The sequence below is a fragment of the Coturnix japonica genome, chromosome 5 (assembly GCF_001577835.2).
Source record: "Coturnix japonica isolate 7356 chromosome 5, Coturnix japonica 2.1, whole genome shotgun sequence".
In the NCBI taxonomy this organism is placed as follows: Eukaryota; Metazoa; Chordata; class Aves; order Galliformes; family Phasianidae; genus Coturnix; species Coturnix japonica.
This window is the reverse complement of record NC_029520.1, coordinates 12,786,108-12,803,366: the sequence shown is the minus strand read 5'-3', so window position 1 is coordinate 12,803,366 and position 17,259 is coordinate 12,786,108. Positions and strand designations below refer to the sequence as shown.

Below are 17,259 nucleotides of genomic sequence, written 5' to 3'. Positions count from 1 at the left end.
AGAGTCAGAACTGGACTGCTATGTAAACTAGAGTCTGCTCTGTATTCTCTAGTTAGCTTTTTAATGAATATATTTTACATTGTTCATATGTGTTCTGTATACCAGAACAGCCATTCTCTCATTCTGAACGTTGTTTTTCTTCCCATAGGTTCTATCTTCTGTTCTTTCAGTTCTTTCTGTGGCTGATTGCTCATCTTTTTCCTTCTGTGTATGTTTTGTATTACTCCATCATTTTATATTCCCTTCACTTGCCTCCAGTTTTCTTGACCGGTATTTTTCTAATCTGCAGTTGACTTGTGAGCTCAATGCATGTGCAACTAGAGAAATTGGGGCCAGAAACACAGACTTGGTGTAGTCTGAGGGCAGTTTGGGATTTGCAACATTAAAGAACTTAAAGGGATATATTTAACAAGGGGAAGTTCAGAATCTGTTTTTTATTTAATGAGTTATTTTATTTAAATATGCAGCATCTCATCAATTACTCCTTAAAATCAAACAGAACTGTGAAATTAATGAATTTTCTTCCTCTGTCCTCAACTTTTTTTATTCCCCACTCATTTTCCTACACTTCTGATGTCAGAGAGCTTAGATTAAGTTCTCTTGCACTTCATTCTGTGTCTTGTCATTCTATTTAGGCTGATATGAATTACCTTCTCTTCAAAGGACTTGCTCTGAGCCTCAGCATTTCCTTATTGTCATGCGGATACCTGAATTGCTTATACAAGCTCAGTGCTGGGTAGTGCCTTTCTATTTGACCCTATGTTTCAGAATAAATGTTTATGCATTACAAACGCTTGTAGACTGTCAGGTAGGTGCTGTCGCCTTTTTCTCTTCTATTTTTACTTGCATTCAGTTGAACTACTACTGTTTTCTTTCTGATGTAGATCTTGACAAGCTACCATGGTCACTGTTGCTTCCTTTCAAACCTGAAACATCTTCCCTAAGGTTCAGATGTCCTTTCTGTCTTTGTTATAATCCTCGCTGGATATGTGTTTTTATTTCCATTTCACTGCCTGCCTGCCTGCCCGCAAAGAACATACCTGACACAGTGTGCACCAGCCAGTGCCCTTTATTTATTCATTTTGTGTACTTTCCCTTTGTGTTTGCCTGTCTTTCAAATTGTAAATTCTTTAGAGTAAGGATGATGGATGATGAATCCCCCCCCACACAGACATCTATGTTTATAGTGTGTGTATATACATATATACTGTGTGTTTATTAACAGTGGCCATTCTGTATATGCTGTTACAACGACGCATGTTAGATGCCTTTCTACTCTGATCGAGCTCCCTGAGAGAAGACAATTAAATGAATGATGCACTATTGTCATCCCTCAAAGTTCCCAGAACTCTCAAGTTCTGGATTTCTTATTAAAATACCACTGGTAGCACTTTCGCAGCAGGCCTCTACAGTTATATATGCTCAGAGTCAAAGCAGTACAGGCTTATAATGCAGTGAATGCACCAGATGAGTGCATGAGCATCACAGAATTCTAGTTTTCTATAATAAAAATACAGTTCAAGTTTCCACATTCTTTCCATGTAATCACAGCAGCATTAATGTATGGTGTTAGCCCTAGGAGAGGGGAAAACAAATCAGAAGTGCAGTGGAAGAACTAGACAACCATGTAACTTTGTGTCTTTCATCCTTCTTTCTTCCCCAGTCCTGCCCCCACCTGTGGGAATGCAAGAAGAACTGTATGGAGCAGCAGCTGTGGAGTAAGATAAACAGCATGAGAAGCAAGGACACCACTAGAAGAAGAAGGAACAGCTTGCAGCTCTAATTGGGTAAGTACCCGCATGAATGGTTGAAGAGTTTTGTGGAATGTTCTGTTGACGTGTAGGGGCAAATGGGAAAGCTAAAACTTGGGAAAAGAATACTTGTGAAGGTATGCAAGTGATGTGAGAACATATAATAAACAATTCGGATTGTTCTCTTCCGAGTCTGTGCATCAGATGCAGCACCCATGCAGCAAATAATTTTGGTATAAACTTGTAGCTACCTCCTGATTTAATAGAAATAAGGAGCTTTTTTCTCTCTCTTTATTTTTTTTCTTTTGGGTTTATTTTCAAAGTCACTTAGAAGTTTAGGGTACTGTGCATTTAAAAAAAATTTTTTTTTGTTAATATTTCTTTACTGTCAAGGAGTTGCCAAATTTTAGTGCTATATTCATTTCTGATTCTAATTCCTGTTACTAATAGACTGCTTTATAGAATCATTCCATCCTGCTGCTTTTTTTTTTTTTTATTAAAATATATTTAGATAAGCTGATCTGTCTCTTAGCACATTATCATTTTGTTTGTATTTCTTTATACATAGTATGGCATGCAGTTATTTCACCATTTAAATGAATTATTTTTATTTAAGCTTCTAGTTAACTGCGGACAAAACAGCATCTATATATTTGAAAGGAATACTAAAATATCATAGTAAGGCCATTATAACAATATATAGGGAAAGTGCATGTGAAAAGTCATAATCTACTCACTTCTTACTCAGGATTAGTTTGTACATTGCTGAATGGTCTGTATGAAGTACTTATCTTTTCTATGCCCCATTTTGCTCATTGTACAGTGCAGATAAATTAGTTAACTATTTCACAAGGATGTTATAATGACTAATAAATTATTAAGGCAGCACTTTAAAGCACTGCTATAACTAGGTGATGAGTATTAATGGCGAAGATACTCAGATGCACCAATGGCAGTTGGACACTTAACAGCCATTTCTCTCACTGAAAATTTTCCCCTGACTATTGGTGCTAGTCATTTACAGTAGTGTGGGAGCTGGGGAAGGTACCACTTAACTTCTCTGCCAAATAGAAAGACGAATAATGTACTCAAAAGCATTTAAGCTGATAAGGGTTTTGAAGTTCTCAGATGCAAGAGCCGCTGTTATTCAGCTTATGAGAGTTCTTGAAAATGTCTTACCCTGTGCTTCATCTTGAGTGACAGGGATGCTTCCTATTCTAAACACTGACTACTTTATTGACTTAATTCTATGCTATGCTCTGAAGTTTTTCTTTGAGGGAACAGGAAATGTGCTGGGTATGTGAGCCACACTGGCTTTAGATGTTACATTGATTTATTCTCCGAGTAATTTTTATGTAACATGTTCTTGCTATGTAGGAAGGAAACTAGTGAGGTCACTCTGAAAGTAATGCCTCGTTTTCTACTGCCAGACCACTGACATCCAACTCTGATGTTGTGGGCCAGCATAATAAAACAGGGGGCATTAGTTTCAAAGCAGTCCTCGTACAACATCAGATGTTTTGGTTCCACTGTTTCAAGATGATCAGATAAGAAAATGAAGCAAACATCTTATTCGAATGGGAAGTAAAAAGGATTTATTAAATACTCACTAAACATGCACCATATGCAAGACAGTTTAGCCATACAAATGCTGATTGGCTTTGTACCATGACCAAAGCTAAATAGGATAATTATCAAACACTAATGTCAGTTCTTAAAAAATGCCTCAGAAATGCCCAAATGATCAGAATCCAAAATGCTGAGTCCATAAAAAGGGATCAAATTAGTAGAAGTCTAAGAGGAGACCTTTCCTCAGTGTGAATCTTTGTTTAATTAGACAAAATTCTACTTTGAGAAACACTGATCAGAAATGCTTTCCCAGCTGTAGCACAACATTCTACCCACTGTTTCTCCAATATTGCTCTGCACCTCCTTGTTCTTTGCACTCCCTAAGAAGGGAAGGGGAAGCACAGAGTGAGGGTCCAGGCTCTTCACATGAGAATTTATGGCAGGATGAATGGAAATGGCACAGAGCTGTGCAAGGGGCATTAGGAAATATTCTTTACCGTGAGGGTTGTGAAACACTGGTATAGCCTCCGTAAAAAGGCGATTGGTTATTCACAGGATATCAATAATGTTGTTGATGGGATGTTTTGGCCTTGTAACAATGGGAACTTGCCGATGGTCTTGAAAAATAGATTCCCTTGGAGCCAGACATTTGTGTTAGCAGAGATGGTGGCAAAAGTAGCTTCGATTTTCTTTTCTTTTTTTTTTTTAATTATTTTTTTTCTCTGTGGAATATGGTTCTAATTCACTACTTAGAAACAGTGCGATAAAGTACCAAAGAGGAGAAAACCCTTGGAAGACTTCTTCGAGAAGGACGTATTAGAGAAACCACTCCTCTGAATTTTTTTTTGAAGAAGTCCTGTGCAAAAGTGTGAACACATTTTTGTGTATCATTTACAAAAATAGGCTGTAGTGCTTTAACAGCAAATAACTGGAATTAGGTATGCAGACTTAATGCAGTGCCACAGAAAAAAATTTGGAAGTAGATAATTTTGGCTGATCAGTGGTTATAGTTCACAGAAGAGCATTTATGAAGGGTTTGTGATGTGGATAGCAGTAATATAAGTAATCTGGCAAGTCAGTGCACATTAGAAAGCACAAAGACTAAATGTAGACAAAGTATTGGACCTCTCATTAGATCATCAGTGTGTGTATTAGGTTGGCTACTTGGAAAAGAATTTGTTGGAGACAGTACTTCATGCATATTGTATTATTGTCTCTTCAAATGCACTTGAAAATGCTCCTCTCCGTACAGGAGTTTCTAATTGCTTAATGAGAGAGAAAGTGGATTTTAATGCACCCTGTTAGACAATTTGTTGGTGCGTTTCTCCCAGTGGAAGTCATATTTGAATGTATAGGCTGTTTCAAATTACCAGTTTGCAGAACACATTTAAAAACAAAACCAAAAAAAACCCCAAAATCAAAACAAAATCAAAACCCCTAAACTGAAATGCTATTTTCTTTCACTTCATGCAGGGAAACTGTCAGCACTGTTTGCGAAGCTCCCTGAGTACCTGTGGGAGTGAGGTGAGCAGCGCTGGCCCTAAGTTACCATGTTGCCAGTGCAGAATGGTTATTAGCAGAAATGTGATGTTAGTTACTCCTAGTAGCAGCTGTAAAGACAAAGAAACAACCACCTGGCTGCCCTCTGAATAGAGCTATTGGCTGTTGTGCTTGCAGTTTCTAAGAGATGTGGAGTTACTGGTTTTCTAAGGTGCTACAAGATGACAGTTAGAATGCAGCAATAAAAAGAATCTACGGTATAATTAGGAATATATATTCTTTTTACTAGTCAAGCTATTTTAGATGCACATTTCCGAGCTTTTGCCTTTGGAACTTAAAATGAAATAATAAATATCCAGAAGGCTGGGTTAGCTCGTTTTCTCAGGGACCAGAGATTAAACGTTATATTTTTCCAAGTCCTTGCAAAAATCTGTCAGTTGCCTTAAAATGGATTTCATCTCCCATGTCCTTTTTGAATCTGGCACTTCACTTCCTCCATACTGTGTGTGTGGTAAGGCCTTTGTTAAAAACAAGACAAGGCCGAATGAGAATCCTTTATGCCATTTGAGAAAGCTTAATCTATTATAAATCATTCCATGATTTCCTGTAAGATGTAAGATCCAGAGAGCAACAGTTTCTTACCTGTGTGTGTGCCACAGACACTTCTCCACCAAAGCTGCTTCTCATCTCTCCCTGATCTGAAGTAGGAGGAATATGCGTCTACAGCCATTACTGTGCATTATTTTTCTTTCTGATCTGTAGCAAATCATTCTGACCAGAGCAGCTACTGCAGGAGCATTCTCTTGTTTGTGTTAGAGTCACTGGGAACAATGAATCTCTGAGAAGCCTTACATGACAACATGAATAAAACTTCAGACCCTGCTCATTTTTATTATCTCATAGCTAAAGAAATGAAGGAACATATTTTGACCTCAGTGCCAGTAGTGCCAAAGTGGGCTATTACTGATCACTGAAACCTGTGTAGAAGATGAAAATGAATTCAAACCACCTGTGAAGTGTAAGAAGTGAGTTACCAATAAGCTGATGGATGTTATCTCTGCTTCTGCAGAACCAAATCTCATTTTCTAAAAAGCTCTTCATATTATACGTATATATAGAAAGAGAGATTAATTAGAGTTGTTATCATACTGAACAATGAGAAGCACTCTGCTTTTATTCTTGCAAATCTAAAATATGTGCTCAAGGGTAATGGCTTTAAAAGAACTCAGCCCTTGAGAAACATCCACTTACCAATAATAAATATACTGTTTCTCTTTGAATGAAGGAAAAAAAAAATGTATTCTTGAAAACAAATGCAGTTAAAAGCAGTTGTTATGGTAACTATAGCAGTATCTTTACCTGTATTTCTGCTGTACTGTTTGGCAGGGATAAAAATCTCTTGCTCTGCTGCATGTGACAGTGGGAATGTAAAACTGGGACCCACCCCCATTGTCCTGTAAATTGATGTGGACTCTGGTAATGTGTTTTAAGTTAATGTTAATACCCCTTCCCCAGGGAATAGAGTGAATTTTGTGACTCAAGATACCAAGAACTTGTGGATATTGGTTCCATTCCAGATATACATAAGGGCAGTCCAATAAAAAATGCTCAATTCTTTCCTTTTTCATTCTCTCATGCATTATATTAAGGTAGCATTTAATAACAGAATGTAATACTGAGATGACAAGCAGTGCATGGTAGCAGTACAGATTTTCACCAGGTGTCCAGTAATCTCATTACAGCTAGTTCCTCAATGTTTGTGTCTTTTTTAACTGCACAGATATGAAAGTTGTTGACAGGTGACCAGTATAGTTTGCCTTGTCTTTGAATGGATAAAATAGAGAAGCATCAAAATGTCTGGTATCACAGTCTAGATGTAATGGATATGATGTTGCATTGTGATTAAATTTACTGCCTATCAAAGCATTGATGAAGCATTGATAATACGGACAAAATAAGCTTGAAATTGACAGTGTGACTTTGGATAAGATGCTGTAGCTGTGACATTTCTAAGTGTGAATTTTACCTTTTGTTTGCAAGTGCGTTGACTTTTTGGCGATTCCTTTCATGAAGTTTTCTGTTTGGCAGCACTTCATAGTACGTAAGAAGGGAAAGATGGAAAACTACCCTCTGTGACTCAGAAGCTGTTGTAAAAGGGCTTTCTAGAGAAGTTACTTGTTCTAGCACATAACTTTATTGCGATTTACCTCAGTTTGGTTATGGTTGTTATGGCTTTTCAGCACCTGGCAGCTGGGCTAAGGTGGGCTAACTTGTTCTGTTGTCAGTGATCCACAAAGGACAGTAAGGGCTGCCCGTAAATGCAGGCCAACTGTGCACAGATAGGACTGGAACACCATTTACAGATTCCTCAGTACCTGGAAGGCCTGGCTGAAAGTGCGTTGATGGTTTCACTTGCCAAGGGTACTTAAAGGGACAAGCTTGGAAGGCTGTGTGTTTGTAGCATGGCAAAACATAGAAAGTGTCACAAATACTGTGAGCTTCAAAAACAAGGTTTTGCCAATCAAATAAGTGATACTTCATGGGGTTGTTTAGCATATGGCAATATTTGGGTTTGTATGCATCATGGGAAATGTCTAAATGGTTGGCTTTCATGGATTTGCTCTGTAGAATTTTGATGGTGTGCTGCAGCAGAGAGAAAACACTACAACTGTACAGCTAGGTATGGTTTTTATCTGTGTTTTTGTTGCAGTTTTTGTAGTTTATTTTCTAAAACTGCATAATATTGGAGCCTATTTTCAGATTATTTTATAGTCATTTATAGATGCATTTTTTCAGACTTGGAAAGAAAATCTGTTGCTTTTTTCTCTGCTTGTGTACTTTTATGCAAAAGAATGCAGACATTTCCTTTTGTGATTTGGAAAGCGTTTTCCCTCACTTCTAATGTCACATGTAGGTTTCAGTTGTCAGGACAGTCCAGGGAATATATCTGTCCTCATTGCTATCAGAAAGACCTTCAAATTTCACAACTAAAAAGCAAGTTGCTGCACTGGAAGCTCTTCTTAAACTTGCAGTTCTGTGCTGGGTTTTGCCCATCCTCCTTTCTTAGATCTGGTATTAAAAGGTGAGGAAACTGCAAATCTGTAGAATGAGGAAGTGTGATTTGCACTGTACATTCAGCAGGAGTCCTGCTACCTTGGCTGCGTATGTTCATATCTTTGGCATCACCAAATATAATGTGTGGTTTTCTTTGTGTGATTAATGTGTGTAACTAAGCAGAGTAAGGGCTTTTCATTTTGCTTTTTTTTTTTTTTTTTGGTTAATCGGTACTCTGGAGAAAGCTCTCAGCAACACATTTTATTGTCAGGAGAGCAAAAGGACTTTAGTTATGGGGTACAGTTTTTTTTTTTTCTTTCCCCTTTTCTTACAGACTGTGGTTGTAGCAAGAAATGCTGTGCTTAAGGCTTTGGTAAGGGACATGGAAAGCTATGTTGTGCAAATACGCATCTTCTTTCTCTTCTTATTGTATTTTTCCTTCCTTTTGGTATGTTTTGATGGCACAGGAGTAGTGTGCAGTGCAATTAGTTCTTTATCCTATTGGTTGCTTCTAATGCAACTGTTGGCCTCTCCGTGGATTTGAAACTTTAAGCTGAGGAAATGTTTAGTGCCTAAGGAACAATACAAACGAATCATGAACTTAGAAAGAACGCATATTCTAAGTTCTTGTATTTCTATCAAGGGAAGAATTGAAAGAAGATGCAAAGAGGAGGATAAGAGCACAATCAACAACTGTATAGGAGATCTTCCAAAGATTGCACTTGGGGGTATATTTTACGGGCAGTAATAACTGAAGAAAACTTATTAGATCAAATATGAATCATTGATGACATTTAAAAGGAATAAATAGCTGATAAAGCTATTTCTGGTCTTACAGCTATATTGGGTAAACAACATTTGGGCTGTATTTTATATGCAGATCAGAAATGCATTGTTGGAAAAGCAATGAAAGTTACCGATTAAATGTGCATGTTCCACACAAGAGCAATAGGTAGCAGATGGCACCAAGTACCTTAGGGTGCTTTGTACAAGTAGGATTGTGGGTAATTTAAGAACTCTAAAAATTGTGGCAACTAGTTATGAAGACTGTTTTCTATATTACAAATCAGTCTACATAAAAAAAAACACTTGTGACTGCCTTGGAAATAATAATCCGATTAAATAAAGTAGCAGTAAATATGCACATAAAATTAACACACACACAAGGTATTTATTTTCAAATAAGCATTTTAAGAAGTTTTGATTTACTTCTACTTATTTGGTTTTGTGATCGTAGTTGTAATGCTATTCTTGAAAGACAAATCTATGTGCTATTCCCAGTGATGTGTGATATGTGTCTAGAAGGCCTGTCCAGAAATTTGACAAGAATAAAGTAGAAATTGTTGCCTGCCCTAATGCGTGCTATCTGAACATGATGAGAAAACTACGCATCAGTTTCTGCATTACCTATGTGGATAATTAAGTCCCTCAAGTGCTATAAATTCCAGTTGTGAAATTGTGTTTGCACTTATACATTTGTCTACAGTTTACTACAATCTTGAGTTTGCTTCTTTGGCTTCAAGGTTTGATTTGGGCTATAGCTTATCACTGAATCATTCAAGTCTGGAGGGACCCTTAAGGGTCATCTGATCCAAATCCCCTGCAACAGGCGCACCCACAGCTAGATTAGTTGTGCAGTGCCCTATCCAGCCTGACTGTGAGTGTCTCCAAGGAAGGGGCATCCATGACTTATCTGGGCACCTGTGCCAGTTCCTCAGAACCCTTTCCATAAATAAAATCTAAAAAGCTCTTTCCTTATATCCAGTCTTAAATTTCCCCTCCTTTAGTTTGGAGGGGCAGGATCACTTCTCCTGATCTGATACTTTTTAGGTTTTTTTTTTGTTGTTGTTGTTTTTTTGTTTTGGTTTTTTTTTTACTTAATTAATTAATTTAATTTGGTTGTTTCCTTTTATGGTTTTCCACTCTTTTTGTTATGGTTATCACTGTAACTGTAAAGCACCTGGAGAGGTAGGGAAGGTGCTGTATAAATCCCTGAAGAATACTGTTGTTTTTTCACAGGCAACTGCTGGCTCATACGCCTGAGGGATTTCTGCTAAGGCTTTAAAAGCAAGGGCTATATGAGTGCTATTTCAGAGTTAAACACCTGGTACCTGTAAGGCACAATGTGGAAAAGCAGCTAAAGACAGCATCTGGTATGTGGTGGCTTTCTAGCTTTAGCATCTGATATTCAACACTTGATTAAAGGAAGGAAGGAAAATGCCTAAGGGGCAGTTTCAACTGCTAAATGAATATCAGCATATACCTCTCACCATACATGGTTTTATGCCTTCTTTTCCACCAGGAAATAAGCTAGCCTTAGGAAAGCATAAGCTGACTGCTTAGCCTTTTCTGTTTTCTTCCTCTTTGTTTTCCATATTTTTCAGCATCTCCATTCAAACTGCATAACTTTGCCTTGGTTAGGGCAAATTTTAAGATACCAGTATGTATCGTAGTGCTTTACTCCTTCAGCTACAAGCTCCATGGAACAACAGTATTGTAGTGTGATAGAGGAAAATATACTTGTTTGCTCTTATGTTCTGTTGCTTTAAAGAAGAGAAAGCTTTAGGCCATTTCAAAGATGTGCCTATCACATTAATACCACTACTTAAGAAGATAATAAAACATCTTATGCTGTAGTCCATCTTTCACTATAAGGTGTAAATTACTCAAACTTTTCTGTCAGATCAAAGAACTAATGAGAGATCTTGAACAATGATTTAGAAATGAAATGCAAATTTTACACAAATTAGCACTCATGAAGCCCAGTTCCTTTTAGATGGCAGAGGTGATCTCTGGACTGCGAGCAGACCTTCTTATTCATCCCATGCAAACAACATCCTTTTGATAAAATGGAGAAAAGCCTTGGCCAGATATTTAAAACACAAAAGGAATGTACCAAAGAAGATAGATAGCCTAAAATGTTTGCTCACACATATGATGACTTGTTGGATGCAGTTGGGAGGGGAAAAGAACAAAATGCATCCTGATCTGAGAGGTTTGGCTTTATCAGTAGACTGTAATTTTGAGCAAAATTTAATTACGTCACTCTTCATAAAAACTACCATTAAGCAAAGTCTTACATCCATTCAGTATGAAAGGTGTGACACAAGTAAGATGAACAAGCTCCTGCTTAGATCAAGAAGGATCAACTGACTAAACTGGAGAGTAAAATGTATGTAAGTGATTAGGGAAGAAGTGGTAGTTGTTCAACAGTATGTTGGAATCATACCATGGAGCAACCCAAATCTGTAAACCCTGACTGCTGTGAGCATTTATATGATACACACTGTTCTTTTCAGATATTTTGAGAGGCTGAAAGCTGCATATGATTTAATCTCTCTCAGAAAACTTCATTTAAGTATTTAATACCTGTAAGCATCATTTGTAAGATGCAGAATTAATGAAATTGCTGTCCTTTCAGCAAGTATTGATTGTGAGACCAAGTGGGCAAAGACATGCAATGGAACCATACAGTGGTTTAAATATGAACTGTTTTAAACCTAAAGTATCATCTCAAATATTTCTGTCTCTGTGCAATCAAATCTGAGAGCTGAGAACCCTTTCCTTCAACTCTGTTGAATACTAAGAAAATGAAAACACTAAGATGACTCTGCTTCCCTAGGCATCATCTACCCGGGAGACACAGAGGTGTCATACATTGCATTGAGTAGTAGGCAGAAAGGTTAGATAACTAATATATAGCCAGTGCTTTGAATTGAAAGTAATTTGATTTAAGTTTGGACTCATCCTTTTTAGAATAGGAGAGACAGACTGATTAGAAAAGAGATACCTGCTTAGAATTTGAAATGGATACTGATGCTGTTTTTGCGGAGTGCTTTTTAATTTTTTTTCTTGTGTGATCTCTATCCAGGTAAAATATGCTCTATAGCAAAGCATACGAGCACAGTGTGATGTTGAGAAAATTGAATTCATTTTGAAAGCATGATGGTGATCTTTCTTGAACTCTTAAGCTCCAAATGACTCCTGAATCTGACTATGTATGTTCAGCATAAAAACTCTCAGCTTAAGATCACTTTTGGTAAGTTGCTGTGCACTGGAAAAAATTAATTCTTCTACTGCAGTATTTGTTTTGTACTTTTCAACTGTTTAAAAAGGTATTTTCAGCATCCAGTTTGGTAAGGCCTTTTCTATAGGTTCACAGCGCATGTGTGAGTTCTGAACACTACTTCAACAAATATTTAAAAAGGTTATTTGTAGAGTTGAGTATCAGTTTTGATTTCAGGGTATTTTGGGGATCCAGTCTGACTCCTTGTATCATAGAATCACAAGGTTGGAAAGGACCTACAAGATAATTTAGTCCAATCTTCCTCCCATTACCGTAGCTACATCAAACTACTAAACCATATCTTGTAGTGAGAAATTGATGACATTCTTGAAAATCAACATATATACCCTAATTTACATGAAATGAGGATTCATGGCTGTTAATAGCAGGCACTGGCACAATAGTTTGCGTAGTTTCACTGTTTTCATGGAACTGTTTGGATCTGGATTTGAGGAAGAATGTGCATGGTCATTTTCAGATGGGTGAAAGCAGCAGGAGCTTTTAATTTATGGTTTGTCATCTGTTATTCAAGATGATCAGGAGACACATTTGGGACTATTTTTAGTTTCTCCTCTTCAAGTGTAAGCATTTCCAGAGAATTTGGAGCTTGAGTGGTAAAGACTTACTCTACAGCTGAACAATGTTTAGGAGAATATAGGAAAAAAAACAACAAAAACAAAATTATGATGCCCAGTAAACCCTAATTAAAACAAAAGCTTTCTCTTTGCTTTCTGCCTGGTTGAGAGGTGGCAAACTACTATATTCTGTTCAGTGTTTGAATACTGGGGAGCATATGTACTTAGCTGTGGATTTAAAAAAGTTGCTGCCTTTAGCCAAAGGGATGCGTTTTTATGTCCCAAAAGGCTGTGGCACAGAGACCCCTTAGGTTTACCTGAACAGTCTGACTTATTTTTCGTGATTAAAGGTCGGAGTAAGAGACTACTGGGTAGCCATGGACTTAGACTAATGGGGTGCCCTGGATTAGATTTCACAAGAGCTGATGGTAGGGAAATTTCTGGTGGTAAGGAAGTTCGAGCATTCTAAAAACTTGGTGAGCTGTTATGTATAGAAAATCAGGACCTCCAACTTGAACACCTTGAACCAAGGATGTTAGTAGAGTTTGAAGGATGGACTTCAGCTCCTAGTTCTTCCTTCAAGTCTGACCAAAGTCACTTCCTAAACTTTGGTCCAGTTTTCTTAGAATCATTGTTTCCTTTAAAAGTTGAACAGAAAGTCCACTTACCTCTGTCCTTCAGCAAGTATTATAAATATTTTGTTTTCGTATCCTGAGAAGTGTTTTGTTCTTGATTGGAGAAATCTGTATTAGTTGCTATGCACTTCACTTGAGGGTACTTCACTGGAAGTAGTACATTATGATGGAAAATACGTTTCAGTAGTGTTACAAGATGTTTTCAGATGCTTTGTGATGAAGATTGATAAAGAACCTCTACATGATGAGAATGAATTGAGGTGAAGTAGTTACTTGGAACAGACAATGCGAAGCTGCATTTAGTCAATAAGCCAAAATTCTTTGCATTGATGTTTCAGAATGCAGCTGTGAGTAGCACTGCTGAGCATCGTTCAGCACTCCTTAAGCATTTTCATGATAAAAGTGGGTTGTGTAGAGGAAAAAAAATAAAATTAAGAAACACTACAGTAGAGAATACCGTTATTCAAGAGCAATTAATGTTTGCCTCCTGTGCTAAATCGTTAGCATGAGTACTTTGTATCTGTTTTGAGAAGTTATTCTAAATTACCCCTGTGGAAAACATTCAGTGGTTATTTGAACAAAAGTTTAAAGATGAGAAGCTATTTTCTGTTTGTTTGGTTTTTTTAGTGTGTCTACATTTAAAACAGTAGTGTTGAAGGTATTCTGGGTAGCATCGAGATAAGCGTTCTAAGCCTTTCAGCTCAATGTCTTGTTGATATGTCCCAATGGCTGTTTGGTTGAGAGTTGCTTCAGGTTTTTCTTTGTTTGTTTGTTTTTCTGGTAAAGAGTCTCTTTGTGAATGTGCACACATGAATATGTTGTTTTTTTAATAGATATACAGATACATGTTTGGCAGTGTGTGTACGCACATGCGATATCTATCTGTATAAATTTCAAATATAAGCAAGGAAAATCTATGTTGCATTATCTTGATGTGTGTCCTTGAACTCTCAGCAGTTCTGTAAGTTTTTGCCAGGTGGAGCAAAAGATAGCTCTGTTCTTCACTTACAGTTGCTTGACAGTGCTGTTTGTTTTTTTTTTTCCTCTTCCAAGAGAAGAGATGTGTGAAAGAAAGTATCTTCTGAGACCATATGGCTGCATCCCCACACACTTAATTCTTGGCACTTTGATGAAATAAGGATAAGTTTATGTCATGCTATGCTGTATGAATCCTTTGTTTTTCCTCTGTCTGATCATGCAGATTCCTCCGTGTTGATCTGGTCTTCAGGAGATAATTGTCAAGCTGGACAGTAGCTAAACTTGAGAAGGATTAGAAAGCCAGGTACTGAGCCTTCTGCAGTCATGGCTCTGCAAGAGGATTGGTTCGCATGTACAACCAATACTTCTTTGTGGAAAACATCCTGTTTTCCCCACAGGGTGAAACCTAAGTTGCTTCATCGTTCCAGCTGTGGTACCCTGACACTCTAGTTATTGTTCTTTTTGTGTGAGTTTGTACCCAAACCAGCCTGAGGGGCCCGTAAGTTGGTTGGAGCACAGGAACAAAATTGGTCTTAATTGACTGTTAACTGCTTTGCATTGTTGGCTCTGCATTTTCTTTTCTGAAGCTAACATAAATATATATAGCTGCATGTTGAATATTTATAATTAACATGCAACATGACAATAACTGCTCATTAAGAACAAGACCATTAGCTGATACTAAATGTAAAGCCTGTCTGCAACCCCCAATTTAACAAAAACAAACAAACCAAAACACCTGCTGCAAAAGAGGTTATGCTTGTTACTTAAAGTTTAGACTAAAGTAAAACAGCTGATTTTAAAAAGCTACCTGAATACCTGAAAGCATTCTTTTTGACTGTCATGGATGAATTGTTGATACCAGGACAGGGATTGCTCTTAAGGCTTTGCTCTGCTTGCTTCAGAAAGATTTGTCATGGACGGCCTGTGTGTGTGTGCACATGCCTGGTTGCCCGTTTTTGTGGGAACTGTGACACAAGAGAATGGCCCAGCAGCTGCTGCTGGGTGAGCTGCCTGGGTGGCCCCCACATGGGTCTGCAGCTCACAGAAGTAGCTTCCTGGTGTGTCTAAGGTCTTCAACTCAAGACACCGGGAATAATGGTATTACTGCTTGTTTATCAGAGGTGGCAGGAGTACCAGACCACCCAAAGCCAGTTTCTGCCTTGAGCGCTAGCCTGGTGAGTCTGAAGAGTTGATTGTTTAGTTATTTGTATGAGCAGACTTAAAGACAATATCTGATACTAGACTGTATATGTTGAGCATTGGTTTAGTTGGTCCTTTTGTGTTAAGAAAACTTAAATGGTGCAAAAAGTAAATGTTAATAGAATAACTATCAATTAGCATTTGGCAATCAACATTATTTCTTGTGTGATGAAATCTTCAAGATACATGTACCCCCAGAGAAGAACTTGCCCCAACTGGAATTTTTCATAGCCCTGGCTTTGTTCTCTTTCCTGGTTGAAGGCAGGTCAGTGCTGAAGCTGTGGAATCCACAGAATTGCACCTCAGTCCAGCTGGTTGAAGAACCAGAGTTCCTTTTACATGGTTTATTAGGATCATGGAAAAGAAAATGTGACCCACTCTTTGTGACTGCCTTCTTTGGTGTTTTGAGTTTCTCCTGTATCTTCACGTTCCTGTCTGGGGAAGAGATGGTGAGGCAGTTATATTGTTAATGGCCATGGAACTGGCATTGCCTCTGAATCCTTGGGCATGATATATGTTGAGTTGTGTAATGCTGGCCACCATCTACTCCTTTGAATTTTGGCTAAGGTGGGCATTAACAAAAAGCCTGGAAAACACTGATACTCAGCAGCTGCTTGTCAGGATGAGACTTTAGTTAATAAGAACGGTGAAAGCACCACTTAATATCTAAGCTGATTACCCTGGAGACAGCTAGACAGTAATAAATTGAATTTGGTTTTTTTTATTCAATAAAAGCTTGAGTTATAAATATTCTCCATTTGTTTTCTATTTACAGATGTAAAATATTTTAGGATAGCCTACCCATCACCTATCATTCAACACCTCTATAAATGCAATGAAAACGTAATTGTAAAATAAAATGTCTATTTTTGGCTCACAAACCCAATTTCCACACACTCACAGAATAAAATCAAAGGGACAGAAAGGAGAGAAGGAACAGGGAGGAAAGAAACACAGTACAGCAGGCAACAATTCAGTATTTGCTACACAGTAGCAAAAGGAATGGGTAGAAAAATGCAGTCTGCTATGATGACAAGCTTTTCAAGACGTTTGTTATAGACCAGCGTTGTCCGGTGCATTTCTGTAGGACGAGTTGAAATCCAAATTCATTTTCGTTGTTTTCCTGCAGTTCCAGGCAACGCTTGGATTTTCGGTTCTGGATTGGACCTCCCTATAAAGGTGGGGGGGAAAAACAAAGTTTGGGTTAAACACCATCATGATGTTGCATTGCTACTGCATGACAATATGAATTAGCATTCCAGTGTCCATCTCCTGAAGTCCGCTGCTACTGTGGAAAACTGGGGGCAAGACAGGCACTAAGCTGAGTCTGTAGTGAAGGTTCCTTTTGTCACAGGCTGATTTAATCTGAGGCAGTTCAGAATGGTTACAATTGCTTGCTTAACATTTCAGCAAATGGAATTTCTAGAATCAAGCTGCGTTTCTGGCCATGCTCCTTAACCATAGTCCAAAAGTTTTCCTCTTAGTTTTTCTTACCTTGTTTGAATAGTGAAATTAATGATCTCTTATAATCTTTTGTTATTAGTCCTCAATACCTACTCTTTGTTCATCAGTGTGATACTGCCAAGCTAAAAGCCGCTCGCTAGCTGCTACTCAGAGTGAAAATAATCTTAAGTGACTGAGGTTATCACACAGTTACCAGCAGACATAATAAATAAATAAATCATTTTTCTACTTTTTTTTTTTCCTTCTAGTCCTTAGGGTTAATTTCTTTATTGGTGCTTTCATACTCTGTTCTATCTAATAATGGTAACTTTCTCCCAAGAAAAGCAGCAGAATAATTTGTACAGTAGTCTGAAAGGCTGTGTCTGTCTCTAGAGGATCTTGGACTCACAGAATAGAGAATTACTGGATTAATCTGCAAATCAAAGAATGGAGGGTCGGTCACTCAGTACAACCATGTTAGTACA

The 17,259-nt window shown here is 37.8% G+C and overlaps 1 protein-coding gene and 1 long non-coding RNA gene across 5 annotated transcripts in view; one reads left to right on the top strand and one right to left on the bottom strand.

The window, feature by feature from the left end:
* The window catches only part of LOC107314610, a 75,605-nt gene that overhangs the window by 53,392 nt on the left and 4,954 nt on the right, over positions 1-17,259 (top strand). For both annotated transcript variants that reach the window (XR_004307377.1, XR_004307376.1), the window contains 3 exons: positions 1,664-1,787; positions 9,894-10,027; positions 11,746-11,913. This is a non-coding gene — a long non-coding RNA (uncharacterized LOC107314610). The remainder of the gene's footprint in view (positions 1-1,663; positions 1,788-9,893; positions 10,028-11,745; positions 11,914-17,259) is intronic.
* Positions 16,033-17,259, bottom strand: part of GALNT18 (polypeptide N-acetylgalactosaminyltransferase 18) — a 224,945-nt gene continuing 223,718 nt past the window's right edge. For all 3 annotated transcript variants that reach the window (XM_015864042.1, XM_015864041.2, XM_015864044.2), the window contains exon 12: positions 16,033-16,502. In XM_015864042.1, the coding sequence (XP_015719528.1) occupies positions 16,356-16,502 (147 nt within the window). In that variant the 3' untranslated portion in view covers positions 16,033-16,355. The remainder of the gene's footprint in view (positions 16,503-17,259) is intronic.